Genomic DNA, 16,409 nt, shown 5'->3' with positions numbered 1-16,409 from the left:
GATGGATAGATAGATAGATAGATAGATAGATAGATAGATAGATAGATAGATAGATAGATAGATAGATAGATAGATAGATAGATAGATAGATAGATAGATAGATATTCCTATTATTTTGACAAGCAGTCTTCATTAGCATAGCAATATAACACTTGTCCTGAGTAATAATACTACCACTTGAATCAATATAAAAAGACTGTTGCAATTACAAACAGCCAACAGATTTAAATGAAATAAGAAATGACAATATATATGTAATATTTTAATGCAGGATAATTAAAATGATGAACATACTTAGAAAGACCATGGACATGCTGTAAAACACATTAATTCCTCACAGGATTGACGGTGGAAATACAGGTGAATCACCTGGATTAATGTTAGTCTGGCTGTTAGCCTGGTCTGGAGCATTATACTGCATATTATATTATACTGTATTATATTATACTGTATATTATATTACACTGTATTATATTACACTGTATATTATATTATACTGTATATTACATTATACTATATATTATATGCTGCCTTACAAGTAACACTGAATCTTCCATGTCTTACAGGTGACCTGATGAAGCTCAGGTGTTCCTGGACCCATCAGAGGACAGAGACAGCTGCAGCATCAGGACAGTCTGGGTATCCAAAGGAAGACTGATGAAGATGAACACTGACTGCAGAGCTCCATCACCAGCTTACACTTCAATATACTAGAAACCATAAACCTTGATGGAGGACATGATCTGCACAGTTTACATAAAAGTTCTAGCTTTGTTACTTGTAACTGGAATATGAATGAAATATAAATAAAGTGTTTTACTTTTAAGAAGAGTTTTGGTAATTTTTAAATTCAGTAATAAGTGTGGTTTTATATAAATAACATGTTATTTCACAGAGGTTTTATGAAGATTTTGAAAGAGTTGAAAATCTGGTCATCTATCAATATGAAAATGTGAAATTTAAACCTGTATTAATGACTGTAAGCAACACAATACATTACTGTCTCACATTCAAACTTTATTATGTTGGAAGATAAATTACATCACAGTATATAATATAAATGATAGAATATTCAGTATACAGTATTTTTAATGGGGTTCAAACATAATTGCAGCTTTTACAAATACCTGAAGGTTAACTTTGGTAATAATACTTAGTTAAAATATCAGACTATGAAATATGGATACAGTACCGTTTACAGTTGGTTACTTAGCAGTTTTTAAACCACATGAACAATTTACTTTATTAGATGAGTGATTCCTTCAGTTATGTTGACATGTGATAAAGTATTCCAGGTTTCTGTTTCCATGGTCTCAGTAAACTAATGTGGATAAAGAATATAACAGATGGGAGGTTACAGTAATCATTATACTATTACTCTGATTACTTTGGTACATTTACTGGCTGTTTCTTCACTAGAAACAACTGCTTGACTAATGTTGTTAATATTATGTAATATATAATATGTTTAACTTCACTGGGCTGTGTAGACTGTAGGTCACTGCTCACTGCTGTACCTGGAAAGACATAAAACACAGTGTTGGTTCTCATAGTTAAGGTATAAACACTAACATTATGTGATAGATAGAGGTTAATATATATATATATATATATATATATATATATATATATATTAATTATATATATATATATATATATAGTTAATATAGCAGTATTTACCTGAGGAAAACGTCACAGAAAGCTGTAATCCTGATTGTTGATGTTGTTCATTTCTCTGTGATTTCAGGTCAGACTCCCGCTCTAACATGTCCGCTGGTGAAGTTTTTGCTTTAGAAGCAGTTATTGAATTAATATTGACAGTAGAAAAGCAGATAATCTCAGTAACAGTGAGGAGCTACCTGCCGGCAACGAAGGGGAGGGGCCAGAGCGTCATCCGCGTGAGCCGCGTCAGAGAACGTCTAATAATGAGAGAACTTCCACTCTCGGTAAACTTCTGGGTTCTGAACTGTTGCAGTTCCCCTCTGGCTCCATGTGAGGGCGCTCACAGGATGAGTGCAGAATGAATGGAGCTCTATGGAGCTATACCCTCAAAATCCACTTTTCTCAGGATATCATTTTTTGTCTAGTAATTTGAATGTTGCATTCGAAAGGCAAAGAAATTACACATTGCTGGGTGTTAGATTTTTTAGAAAGGACATAAGAACTCGTTCATTCAACTTTCGACCTATAACCCATGTTGAACTTGTAAAAACTACAATCAAATCTGAGATCTCTCAACCACAATCAGGTGAAAGAGACAAATGTAGCCGTCTAGCTCCATCTGCTCCCATTCATTCTGCACTGATGGGCGATCGCCCCCAGTGGACCTTTGCTGGAACTGCAACCAGTATTCGGTACAATGGGACTTAATAGAGAGAGGCCAGGCTCACCGTAGACGGGCTCTGGCCGCGTCATCCGCGTGAGCCGCATCATAATGCCGACCAATCAGATCAGACTGGGCTTTTCGGGAGGGGGGTCTTAAAGAGACAGGAGCTAAAACCTAGCGATTCAGACAGAGGCTGAAAAGAGGAGCTCAGCTGTAGGCAGTATGAGAAAAATTATGTGTTTTTTGAACATTAAAACATCTAAACCTATTGTAGAAGAGCCACAAAATACAACTAGAACATTTCTAAAGAAATCTTGAGTGTGCCTGGCTCTGGCACGTGTTTTTAAGTAGATCCGATAAATTCCCTAGGAGGAGTTCAAATACAAGGCGAAAAATTCACTGAAAATGAGCACGGACGGCCAACGAATGACGGCACACCAAGGACACGCCCTTCAATGTACATGCACAAATAGCACAGCTTTTACTTAGCAACATGTACTGACCAATTTTGAAGCAGATCCAATGAATTCCCTAGGAGGAGTTCGTTTAAATACAACGCGAAAAGTTTGCCGAAAGTGATAATAAAATTCAAAATGGTGTAGTTTGGGGTATTCAATTCAATTCAATTTTATTTGTATAGCGCCAATTCATAACAGAAGTTATCTCAGGACACTTTTCAAATAGAGCAGGTCTAGACCGAACTCTTTAACATTAATTACAGAGACCCAACAGTACCACCATGAGCAAGACCTTGGAGACAAGGGCAAGGAAAAACTGCCTGTTAAAAGGCAGAAACCTAGGACAGATCCTTCGGCTCTAGGTGGGTGGTCGTCTGTCTCGACCAGTTGGGGTGAGAGAGAGAGAGAGAGAGAGAGAGAGAGAGAGAGAGAGAGGCAGAGAGGCAGAGAGAGAGAGAGCGAGAGACAGACAGACAGACAGACAGGTGCACAGCAACAACAGTATTGGCAATGGCAGTCAAGTAGGACCATGGCAGGAGGCTCCACCAGGATCCATGAGAACCTGCGAGATGAGAAAGCACAAGAACTCCGGGGAAGAAGTGGAGTTAGTAACATGCATTAAAGGGACATGAATGAGTGCAGAAAGAGAGAGAGAGGGAGGAGCTCAGTGCACCATGGGAAATCCCCCGATAGTCTAGGCCTATAGCAGCATAACTAAGGGATGGTTCAGGACTCACCTGATCCAGTCCTAACTATAAGCTTTATCAAAGAGGAATGTCTTAAGCCTACTCTTGAATGTGGTGAGGGTGTCTGCCTCCCGAACCACAACTGGAAGCTGGTTCCACAGGAGAGGAGCTTGGTAACTGAAGGCTCTGGCTCCTGTTCTACTTTTAGAGACTATAGGAACCACAAGTAGCCCAGCATTCAGAGAACGTAGTGTTCTAGAGGGGTAATAGGGTACTATGAGCTCTTTAAGATATGAAGGGCCTGACCATGAAGAGCTTTATAGGTGAGGAGGAGGATTTTAAATTCTATTCTACATTTTACAGGGAGCCAATGCAGAGAAGCTAGTACAGGAGAGATGTGATCTCTTTCTAGTTCCTGTCAGTACTCGTGCTGCAGCGTTCTGAATTAATTGGAGCGTTTTAATGGACTTATTGGGGCAACCTGATAATAAAGAGTTGCAGTAATCCAGCCTTGAAGTAACAAATGCATGGATTAGTTTTTCTGCATCTGTCTGTGATAGTATGTGTCTAATTTTTCTAATATTACGTAAATGAAAGAAGGCAGTCCTAGAGGTCTGCTTCATGTGGGAGTTAAATGACAAATCCTGATCAAAGATAACTCCAAGATTCCTGACAGTGGTGCTAGAGGCCAAGTTAATGCCATCTAGAGTAACTATATCTTTAGACAGTGAGTCTCTAAGGTTTTTGGGGCCAAGAACAAGAATTTAGTTTTTTTCTGAGTTTAACATCAGAAAATTGCAGCTCATCCAGGATTTTATGTCCTTAAGACATGTTTGTAATTTAGATAATTGATTAATTTCATTGGGCTTGATTGATAGATATAACTGCAGGTGTTGGGATTGTGGGTAGAGATGGGGTCTGTGCTGTGGGTACTGGAGGTGTTAATCAACATTTTTTTGCTTTTGTGACAGTTGTCTGTGAACCACTGTGTGATGTTGGAGATGGAGTTTAGATAGCTTAGAACAGAGTTATTGTCATTAAGGAGAGCGAGGATGACAGTCGTGTATCTGATGTATGTGGGGGAGGGGTGAGGGGCTGGTACGGTCATTGGTATACAGGGTAAACAGGAAGAGACTCGGTGTTGGTGATGGTTGGATGTTACAGTGCCCACTCTTTGTGACGGTTTGTGGTCTGTCATCGAGGATGACCCAACACCTCCAACAAGATGGAGGTCAATCAGACTCAACAGCCTTAGCATTGTGCTATAACTGGTGCAATACATATTGTCCCCTGCCACTGTTTCAAATAAATTAATGAAATAACACTGGCAGCAGAGAAACACAAACACCATCTGTTCTCTTAATAATCAACTACTGTAAATAACACAGAGGTCAAATAAAATAAGATTTAATACTTAATCAGCAGAGTCAGATCAGACTGAAAGAGAAGATTCAGTGTGAGTGAATACAAAGTCATTAACTAGCTCATGTGAACAAATACAGTAAACTTTAGAAATACCTCTGATGTATTCAAAGCACTGAATTTGATTTGCTGAATTTGTGAGTTAATAATATAAAAGAGTTTATTTAATATAACTTATAACTATATATAGTTATATATAACTAACTGTGTTTTATAGTGCTAAGGCTTCTGGTATAAAATAAACACAGAGTGAACTTCACAATTAAAGATGTGTTTGAAGGGCGCCCGGTTAGTTCAGTCAGTAGAACTGGCGACCCATGTACCGAGTCCTTGCTGCAGCGGCCCAGGGCTCAAATCCGACCTGCGGCCCTTTGCTGCGTGTCATCCCCTCTCTCTCTCTCTGCCCCCCCCCCCCTCCTGTCTGTCTTTAGCTGTCCTATCAAATGAAGGCAATACAAGCAAAAAAAAAAAGATGTGTTTGATTTTAACTTATAATATTTTTATTTATTACAAAGGACATATGTTTTTACTCACACAAGAAGAAGCAATAGTGGAGAACGAAAACAATAATATAGGAATAAATATAAATTGTTGTCCAGAGATCAGAGATCTTATCTTATTAAATTAAATTGTGCACACATGACGCAGTACGTTTGTGTGATGCACAAAATGTATGGTCACATTTCTTGGTGGGTTTAGTTTCTTTTATTTTGGTAAACTTGAACCTTTCAACTGAAGGAGCTGCACTGAAAGTGTGCTTTCACCTATGGACAGTAGGTGGCAGTGCAGCGCTGTGGAGAAGTCACACGTCTGCCTCTTCTTGTTTGAATGTGTCATTTCATAAAAGCCTGTTGGTTATGATATTAAACAGTAAGTTAAGTGATTTAGTTCGACTACACGCTTTGCTGTAGATTGAGAAACACAGCCTGTAAAAACTTACTGTACAATAGCACATTTCTTCATTATAGTAAAATACTAATTTATATTGCATTGTGGGTAATTTTACACTATATTTTAGTATAGAATTATTAAAATATATACACTGTTAAATATATAATTATGACAACCTGGGCTCCCTGACTGGTCCCAGACCATCAGACTGTGATTGCTGGCAGGTATGAGGAGTCAAAGGTAAACTTTTACAAAAGAAAATTGAATTGAATTGAAAAGAATCAATTTACAAAATATACAATAATGTTCTGGGCCCATAAAAGAGGTCAACTAAACAGAAATGAACTCAGGCTACATTAACTGAACATACTAAGCCAACCAACCTAACTAACTCCACTGTGATATTGGGGAAACTTAAATAGTGGCTGATCACTCTGACACACAGGGGGATAGATTAAAACATAACAGTTAAACAGACTATAATAACCTCCAATAATATCCAGATAACACAGGTCAATATTAACTAAGGAAAATAATGAAATGCTAAGCATCAAAAAGCATAATAATCAGAAATAACTAAACTCAAGGAGAAAGCACTGCCTCTCCCCATGATTCTGGCCAACATGGTGCAGCCCACTTCTCTGCCCAACCCCTTTTAAGCATCTCTCATTCAGCCGCACTTCCTTTGTCGGAAAGAAATAAAATGCAATGAAAAATAATGGAAATTAATTAACGTAATAATGCTACCCAAAAGTGACGTACAATGAGAGGAAGTTAACTTATTGTGTGCACCCCAAAAAGACAATCCGTTGTTAAAAAATGGATAATAAAACTGTATTATGAATCTAAAATCTGTGTCCAGTTATTTATTGTGTATTGTGTCTAATGTTCTGAACCTAATCAAACAAATGAAAGAGTTACCACAATGTGCTTTCCTCAGTGTGTGGCTGCTAGGGCGACCATCATAGTGATGCACTGTGTGTTCTGACCCCTTTCTATCAGAACCAGCATTAACTGTTTCAGCAGTTTGAGCTACAGTAGCTCGTCTGTTGGATCGGACCACACGGGCCAGCCTTCACTCCCCACCTGCATCAATGAGCCTCGGCCGCCCATGACCCTGTCTCTGGTTCTGTTCCTTCCTTCCTTCGAATTTTCACTGTGCTCAGACTACGTTGGGATATGTAGTTTTATTGTTATGAGTTACTTAATGGAAGTGATCAATGGACTAAAGAGGACAAGTAAAAATAAAGGTTCTAATCTGCAAAGTATTGGTAAAGACTGAACATCGGTATTATGAGCGTATGTTAGAAACAATTAGCCCAGTTAGCAGCCAGTAGTGGATAAAGTACAGGACATTATACTTGGATTAAGTTCCTGACATTTTTAACAGGTAATCAGTAACTGTATCAGATTACATTAAAGTAATCCTCCAACCCTGATAAAGTGTTACTCTCTATATATTATATAGCAGTGAGACGTTTACTGAGACTTCAACAATAAATCTCAACCTCGTACTGACTGAAAAGCACTTTAGAAAAAGCTTAAATACTCAGAGAAAGTAAAGAAAATGTGGTGTAAAGTGAAAACTAGCAGCTGACACAATGTTCAGATTCTCAGTGGATCTTTATTGGTTGCAAGCGAGAGCCATCATCAGCATTACACAGATGTGAGTGAGGAGAGGCAGTCTGTCCTCAGTTCTTGGAGCACTTTGAGATAACACACATTAACTGGAGCCAACAACAGGATGTTCATGAGTTCACTGCACGTGTTATTGGGAGGGAGCTGTTGTACCCCACATTAACCACCAGGGGGCGTCCTCACTCCATGTAAAGGCAGAACTGTTAGCTATGTCCCAGTCGTTGATACTGAGAGCTCACAATGACGCTGGAACTTACTTCATCAGCTCTTTACCAGATGCTGTTAGTTTACTGAACCCGTAACTCAACGCTGCCCGGACTCATTTATCTTTATCCACTCGTCTTTTCATCTCTTCCAGTTTCTGGACCTTCTCTGTGTCTCCTTTCTCCTTCATCTTCTCAATCAGGAAGTCCAAGTGGACAAGAGTGGACAGTGAATCAGTATTCAGGGCGATCTGCTCCAGTGTGAGAACATGCTGGAAGGACTCTTCCAACCACTGATCTTTATCTTTCTGAAGTTCTTCTGTTTTCTTCTTTAGATTTCCCAAAATGCTCAACCTGCTCTCACTTTCTGTCTTGTTCTTTTCATACTTCTCTTTCACTTCTTCTAAGATCTTCTGAACTTTTCTTGTCTTGTTCACATAGATCCACTTTTCTTTCACATGAGCTGATACAGGACACTTCTTGGTACATGAAGTGCAGCGGCCATCTATCATGACCACACAGCGTGCTGGACTCCAGGTCATTGTACATCCAGGATAGTGACAGTTCTCTTCACAGACTTTACAGCAGACAGCTCCTTCATAAAACAACCACCCCCCACCATCAATAGATTGTTTATTTTTGTAGACCTCATCAACTTCTACAGTGAACTTCTCATTGTTCTTCATCTCTTGTTCATATTTCTTCAGAGCTTCCTCAGTCTGTTGGATTTCTTTCTGTTTTACTTCAATAAACTCAACTCTCTCTTTCAGGTTTTGGATGCAGGCTTTGAGTCTGATTCGTGAATTCAACACTTCAACAGTTGTCATCAGCTTCTGAGGTTCAGTTTCTTTCAGGAAGTCAGTGAATTGACTCATACCTACTGTTGTTAAGCTCCATGCACTTTTTAAAGCAGCTGTGATTCTCTTTGTTTTCTGTTTGTTCTGGTGGTTGTTGAACAGGAAATAAACCGACTCATTCTCCTCGTTCTTGGCACATTTAATGTTTGCATCTTCTAGAGCTTTTAGAGCACTTTCAGGTGTCAGACCATCTGAGTGAGTGATGAGGGCAACAATGTTCTTCTCCATGTTTTTTCCAAACAGAGACATCACTGAATCAAAGATGTACCTCACTCTGTCACTGAGTTGATTCTCAGTTGCTTTCAGCACCAGACCCACTGCATTGATCTCATGGACTCCGTCCTCTGAGCGGAACAAGTCGAATAATCTTTGTCTGACTGTTTCATCTTGTTCAATCCCTCTGGTATCTCCGTATCCAGGAGTATCGATGATGGTCAGAGAGTAGGGCAGAGTTTCATCTTCAAAACCAAAGATCTGATAAACGATCACATCTGATGTCTGACTCTCTGACTGCCTTCTCTGCTCGTCCTCTACGATCTGAAACCAGACATTGTCCTCCCACTTCACTCCCATGGTGTAGTTGACCAGAGCGTTGATCAGAGTAGATTTTCCTGCTCCTGTTTCACCAACAAGTAAAATGGTTCTGTTTGTCTTGTTCAGATTTTTTTCACCAAGAGTCATTCTTGTTAGAGTTCCAATCTTCTCTTTCTTTGGTTTCAGCTGGTAGACAGCGGGAGATCCTGATTGGATCAGAACACTTTCAGAGATGATGTCATTATATTTGGACGAGCTGTTCCTGTAGAAAAGTAAAGACACAAGTTCAAAACTCACTGAACATAGAATGAAATACATAAAATCACCCTACTTGCTGTCTTAATAAAACCCTTTTAGTCCCACAGTAAAGCAGTTCAGTGTCTTTATACCACAGACACCAAGAATTCTGCATTATGAATATCTGCCATTAATTCCTGTTAATGAAGATTATAACCAGACTCCTCTGATGCAGCTGTTTATTCTAAATTAATCCATCAGACACAAACTATTTTACCTGGTTGGTTTGTAATCATTTTGAGGTTTGGACTAAAGAAACACTGTACAGGTGTCACTTTAAACTGATGATATTTCAGGAGTTTAATTTAATCAATCTGAAAATAATCAGCAGATGAATCTATAATGAAAATAATCATTAGCTACAGTCTGAATATCCTGCTGTTCTATTAATAAATGAGTCATTCTAGTTGTTATAGATATTGTTCTCTGTGTGGACGGCTCTTTAGTAACAGTTCACCTACTCTGTGTCTGAGGGTTCATTACTGAAGAATGGAGGTTCCCCTTTGGATATTGAAGAGTCTGCTCTGTCCTCCTCTTCCTCCTCAAGAAACCTCCTCTTCCGGCCTGAAGTCAGTCTGAAGGGTAAAACAGTAACACTGACTGTGAGCTCAGAGGACAAGAATCAGGACACAAGTCTGTTCGGGAGCTCCCACACACACACACACACACACACACACACACACACACACACACACACAGTATGGGTACTTGTTATAGTTATCGTTCTCTGTGTGGACGGTTCTTTAGTAGCAGTTTACCTACTCTTTATCTGAGGGTTCATACCTGAAGAATGGAGGTTCCCCTATGGACTGGTCACTCTGTGTAGACAGAGAGCTGAATCCTGAGTCTACACTGTCCTCCTCTTCCTCCTCACGGAACCTCCTCTTCCGACCTGAAGTCTGTCTGAAGGGTAAAACAGTAACATTGACTGTGAGCTCAGAATCAGTGTTAATTTCGTTGACAAAGACTATGACGAAAAATATTCGTCAATTAACCTTTTTCAAGGACGAAAACTAAATAAATACTAAATAAAAAGTCAGAAATGATGACGAAGACTGTGACGCAATATAACTGACACTTTAGTCAACGAATAAAAATGAGACGAATATGTTAGGGAGGGACGAATGGAGAAGAGACCCAATCAGAACTCATCAGTTGACTTCGCTCGTTAGCAACACGCTAACGTTCTGCAGTGCACTCGGTCCGAGGGCAATGTCTCATGAAGAACAGAAATGTCAGAGCTAGGTCTAGGTCGAAAACAAAGAATTGACATCTGGTCACATTTCACATATGTCAACAAGGACAACAAGACCGTCTGTAAACCGTGTGGAGCAAAAATCGCTGGGAAAAACACCACCAACTTGAAGCGACATTTACAGACCACTCATCCAGAAATACATTATTATTTTATCAGATAAACCACCGTGTTACCGCTCAACTTGGAATAAATAGAAGCTAAAGGAAACCACCTCTGAACTGTATTGATTAGACGATTGTCTCACTGAATTAATATGAGTATAAATATTCAATATCCTCAACTTGAATTAAATGTGTACTATTATAGTAGATGTTGTGGTGTTGTATATGACTGGACAAATGTGTGTGTGTGTGTGTGTGTGTGTGTGTGTGTGTGTGTGTGAGAGGGAGAGAGACAGAGAGAGAGAGAGAGAGAGATCTGAGGAGATTGGGCAAGAAAGAAAAAAATCACAACTTGATTCCCCCTTTATTCACCCTCACAGATACAGAAGACGTCTGATGACAAAGATGACCATGGGCCAAGTGGAAATAAAGCTAGTGCTTCTAGTGCAACCCAGCAGCAGGCCATCTCTACAGCTTTCCTAAGTTCTTCAAAGTACAAAACTGAATCGAAGGAACAACAGACCAAGGAGCAGGCCATAGCTAGATGGATTGGACGCACAGGTTTACCACTCAACAATTGAAGACGAGGACTTTGTGCTAATGATGGAGACAGTAGATAGGAGACTAACAATTCCAAGGAAAACTAAAATGAGCAATTTGATTGAAACACAGTATGAACATGACAGAAATTCAAAGAGAGACTGGCTGCTGCCCGGAGAGTATCCATTGGCCTTGACTTGTGGACAAAAAAAGGACTGACAGCCTCATTCCTTGCTATAAGCGCATGCTACTTTTGTGTTAAACAAAGTAAACCTGTATACATATGGTTGGCCCTTGAACAAGTAGCTCACCCACACACTACACAGTCTATTAAGGCATGTGTGGATAAATGTATGCAAGAGTGGGCCATACCAAAGGAGAAGATCCTGACGGTAATAACGGACAATGGGAGTAACATGGTGACCAGCAGTGAGCCATGTTTAGTTTATTCTTTTACATCACAGTCAATTATCACATGAATGATTTTCCCCCTGCCACACACTACATATATACAGTATATACAGACACACACCAGCCACTTTATTAGGTTTAGACTTATTTGATTGTCTTTTCTTCTTGTTATTAGGTACCATCATGTCGACATGGAAATGGACCGGACACCGTGCGTGGTGCATACCATACAACTTGTGGTCCACATGTTGCAGAAAGTGACAACTGTCAAAAGAGTCCTTGATAAAGCAAGGTCTGTGGTGAAGCTCTTTCGCAAGTCCTCAGTTGCAACACAGAGGTTATTGGACCAGTGTGGTGTTATTGTTGTAAATGACTGCCCCACACACTGGTCAAGCACATTCAACATGGTCACACGACTCCTCACAGTCAAAGATGCAGTCTGTCAAATCACAAATGACATGGGATGGGACAGCTTGCTTACTAGTGAGTGGCAAAAGCTTTCATCATTGCATGACCTACTGCTGCCTTTTGCGGAACGCACTAAAACCCTCCAGAGTCACCACATCTATGTCCCTAGTGGTTCCTGCCCTCTTTGATCTGCTGAGCCACCTAACTGACTTTGCAGAGAACTCTCGGTACAGAGACCTCGCCACTCTTGCAGAGAAAATGAGATCAAATCTGAACCAGCGTTTTGCTTGCCTCTTGGATTCAACCGATGAAAAGTTATCACCACTTGCAGCAGCTGCCTGCTTTGTCAACCCAACTGTCTGTGAAATCCTTGTTAATGTTGATGTGGCTGATGGAAATATCCAGGAACTGCTGAAACAGGCAGAAGACTATGTGGTTAAATGCACTTTCCCACACACAAAACAGGTGGACCAGTCTGAAGATGATGCAGAAGAAGAGGTTATTGAGGACCCAGAAGCAGCGCCATCGTCAAAGCAGCCAGTGTTTAGGTTCCTCTCAAAATGCCACACCAGGGCCTAAACAGAAAACCTCCACAACCAGCATCAGACAGCAGATCATCAAGTACAAGGAAAAACTTTCACATCCCATCACTGAGGACACAGGAACAGACTTCTGGCTGGAAAAGAGTGACAGTTTTTAATCACAGTTTAAAACCTTTTGCGTTAGACTTGTTGGCTATGCCAGCTTCTCAAGCTTTTGCAGAGAGGGTATTCAGCATCACAGGTGACCTCACAAGAGTGAGTAGTAGTATATGCACAACTTGAAAGATCTGGTATTTGTTTTGTTTTTTGTTTAATATGAGAGCAGAGAGATTTTTTTTGTTCCACGCAATAATGGCATTGCAGCTTAGCATGTAATTCACTTGTCTTGAGTTGAGCTCATTGATACTTCTTTTAATTATTAACAGAAGAATATTTCATTTTGTGTGCAATGACATTACAACCAATGCATATTTTCTTTTACATATGTTTTGTTTTTCTTTTCAAATGTCTTTGATTTTGCACAGAATGCGAGAGTAAAAGATGATGAAGAAGAAGATGATGCTTACAGAGTTGTGTGCTTTTTAGTTTAATGTGATATTTACCTGTATTTTCAATGCTGAGAGAGCAGGTTTTTTTTTATTTACTTGAACATTAAGGAGTATGTCTTTGGTAGCTTGTGCAATGGCATTACAGCCAATACATCTTTTATTGTACATTTGAGAATTGCACTAATCTGTTCTGTTCAAATCTTGTTGATTTTGCACAAAGTAGCAAGGCATGAAATTCTGGAGAAACATTTAGTCGACTAAGTCCACTGTAGATTTAGTTGACTAAAATCTGCTAATATTTGGTCTAAAACTAGACTAAGACTAAAACTCTTATGATTTGTAGTCGACTAAAACTAGACTAAGACTAAAAGATTTCAGATGACTAAAATATGACTAAAACGAAATGGTGTGTTATTCAAAAGACTAAGACTAAATCAGAATTTGCTGTCAAATTAACACTGCGCTATAGTTGTTATAATTGACAACCCTTGACAGAGAATCACCCTAACTACCTACCTAGCTAGCTAAAGCTCATCCACTTCTCTTGAGATGGGTACTAATGCATGGCACCGACTGTAATAATAAGAATTATGTACAGGCAATGACATAGAACAACCATCAAATCCACCCACCTGCAGCTCTGGCCACTTTCTCTCCACACAACGAGAAGGAAACACACAGTCACAATCCATAGAGGAAATTGCCTTACAGCCTAACAGAGGAATCTCTGTCCAAAAGAATATCACAACAGTAAAACCTACTTTCTGAACGGTATAACAATTCGACCCAGGTCAGAACCAAATGCTTCCTGCAGCAAAACACATGATGAGCTAAACTAAAGCTGCTCTGGCAAACAAAACACACAGCCAATAAAAAGAACATCAGCTTGGTCAACCACGAACACCAACGCCACTAACAGCAGCACCAAAACAACCCTCAAACTAACCTTTCAGACGAGCCCCCAATTGTCATGACCTGGCTCAGGTAGTCATAAGACAGAGGGACACACCATGGCAAACATTTAAACACAGAAACCTTATTTCATAAAGTAACCACATTTGCGCCAACAAACCAACTTTTAAAAGTGATAATTAATTAAAATAGGACGTGTGAATGTCAGAGAAATGATATTTAAGTGTACAAGTAATTGTAATCAATTACAGTTTCATGAATACTTTGATTAAGTTACTGACTGCATTTTTTATAACAGGTAATAAGTAATTTCTAAATTAACCCCCCAAACCCTGCAAACTAAACCCAAAGCAGTTGCCTGTATATTATCAGAGAATGACTACAGCCGTCACAAAAGTAACTTCAGGATGCTGAATTACAGTCAGTCACCTCAAACATTATCCCTTATTGATACTGTGTTAGAAATGTTACTGACCTTGCCATGTTAACAGCTTCACAGCAGCTTCAGGATGGACCAGTTTATTATTTCTCTGGAAGAAAGAAAAGTCAGTAACCCCCCCTCCTGTCCACTGCAATGTAGTTATTAGTAGATATTATTAGATACTGTATCGTACTGTAAGTGACACAGAGCAAATAAAGTCTAATACAGTGGGTTTAGGTGGTGGGGGGCAGATTGACCTGCAGCCCCAACAACTCCCTCAATGTGGTTTCATAAACATCAGATCACTGTCTACTAAAGTCTAATAAATGATTTGATTCTGCATTGTCTGTATATGGTTGCTTTATGTGAAACATAGTCCAGTGTTTCCTGACTCTACCAACTGTTGCTTCCAGCAGGAGGTGGAGGTGTTGCATTAATCTGTTCAACAAACTTAATAATAAATTAATAAATAAAATTAATATTAATTCAACTCATTTGTTTTAAATCTCCATCAACTATGAATTGCTTTGTCCAACAGACTCACATCATCCACCTTGTAGTACTCCATAGAAAGAAGGTCTAGAAGAATTGGAAATTTGGTTTCAAACCTTGTTACTCAATTATTGGATGAACACATTGACATGTATGTCTCTCACATGTCTCTCCTTCAAGCATTGGACTTGCAGGTTGTGAACTCAGAGTCTGTTACTGTAGATTGTTGCTTTTGTCGTTAAATTTATAGATTTTATAAACCTGCAGGTCAGAATGATTTATTGAGTATAAAGAGTAATTATATGGAAGTGAAAGCAACATTGGAACATTGACCTTCATAATATATTAACCTGTCTATATCATTCTGACCCAACCCTAACCATAAACCATATTCAACTGGCGGCCCAGAAATCCAGAAGCAACCTTCGAGTGGCCCAAAATATATAAATGTGATACATACACTATACAGTATATATTGTATGCAGGTAATGGGTGAGTTCTCTCATTTCCTTCTCATTGCTGTTAGAGTTGCACATGCTCAGTACTGATTGAGGAGGATGTTTACGGATGTAGCCACACTGCCAAACATGTATTTCACACATTTTTTCTCATGTGATTACAGTTTTTCTCAATTGTTTACACACAATTACTGGTACTTGAGACGCAATGACCACAACATGTAACTCATGCACCGACCCCCTGAACCAATTCTACTAAACTACAAACACAATTCCTGCTTTACACTCAAATTGCAGTTCTAAAACACACTTTTTTCAAAACACTACACACAATTCTCTGCATTTGGCACAATGTTCATGGAGAAAATATCTTGTTTTCACCAGGAACACACTGTCATTCAGTTAATTGCCCTACTATGCACACTGACTCATCACATGGGCAAACACCTGTCACACAGTGTTACAATGAGCAATCAGAGCTTTAGCATAAAGGGCAACAGGTTAGGGTTAGATATAGCAGTTGATGCTTTTCATGGCTGGATTCGCCATGCTAGGCGATATTTCCCCCGCTGCTTGGCCAGAGAAAACATTGCTTGTGATGTGGATGAGGTGCTGTGGCCAGACCCAAACAGAACAGAGGATGCAGCATAGTTTATTCATTTGTTTTACTGTAACTGTATCCAGTAAATTCTTCTGTTGTGTGTATGTAGACCACTGTATGTGCAACTTACTGTTGGTTGGGATGGACACTGTGTACATTGTTTCTGGGGGAAAAATATATTTGTTATCGTGTATTTGTGTGTTCTGAGTATAAAAACAATATTCTCAAATATTTTACGGCACACTTCTGTATGTACTGTCTGTAGTAAGTGTAACACTGAACAATAAAGGCCTAAGTCATTATGATGAATGGAGAAGAAGTGTTTTCCATTCAGTGTTTTACATTGAGCACATCAGTGTTCAACTGGTTCTTATAAATGTCTATTCATAGGATGGTTTGTGTGTC

At 39.3% G+C, this 16,409-nt stretch overlaps 2 protein-coding genes across 2 annotated transcripts in view; both read right to left on the bottom strand.

Moving 5' to 3' along the window:
- The window catches only part of LOC127361954 (hydroxysteroid dehydrogenase-like protein 2), a 103,504-nt gene that overhangs the window by 28,011 nt on the left and 59,084 nt on the right, over window positions 1-16,409 (bottom strand).
- On the bottom strand, window positions 7,388-14,582 carry LOC127362340 (uncharacterized). Its single transcript, XM_051397954.1, has 4 exons — window positions 14,508-14,582; window positions 10,096-10,215; window positions 9,774-9,887; window positions 7,388-9,277 (listed from the first exon to the last, which is right to left on the bottom strand). Exons 1-4 carry the CDS (start codon window positions 14,513-14,515, stop codon window positions 7,741-7,743), a joined length of 1,779 nt encoding a protein of 592 aa, XP_051253914.1. The 5' UTR covers window positions 14,516-14,582; the 3' UTR covers window positions 7,388-7,740.

The sequence above is a fragment of the Dicentrarchus labrax genome, unplaced genomic scaffold, assembly GCF_905237075.1.
Source record: "Dicentrarchus labrax unplaced genomic scaffold, dlabrax2021, whole genome shotgun sequence".
Classification (NCBI taxonomy): Eukaryota; Metazoa; Chordata; class Actinopteri; family Moronidae; genus Dicentrarchus; species Dicentrarchus labrax.
The sequence above is the reverse complement of the archived record's forward strand: the minus strand, read 5'-3'. Positions and strand labels throughout refer to the sequence as shown.

Bases quoted from the DNA above. Each gene is read 5' to 3' on its own strand.
- LOC127362340 (XM_051397954.1), bottom strand. The intron at 9,888-10,095 runs GTATGAACCCTC...TTTACCCTTCAG, and splicing joins GGGGAACCTCCATTCTTCAG to ACTGACTTCAGGCCGGAAGA. The intron at 9,278-9,773 runs GTAGGTGAACTG...ACTTTTCTACAG, and splicing joins AATGAACCCTCAGACACAGA to GAACAGCTCGTCCAAATATA.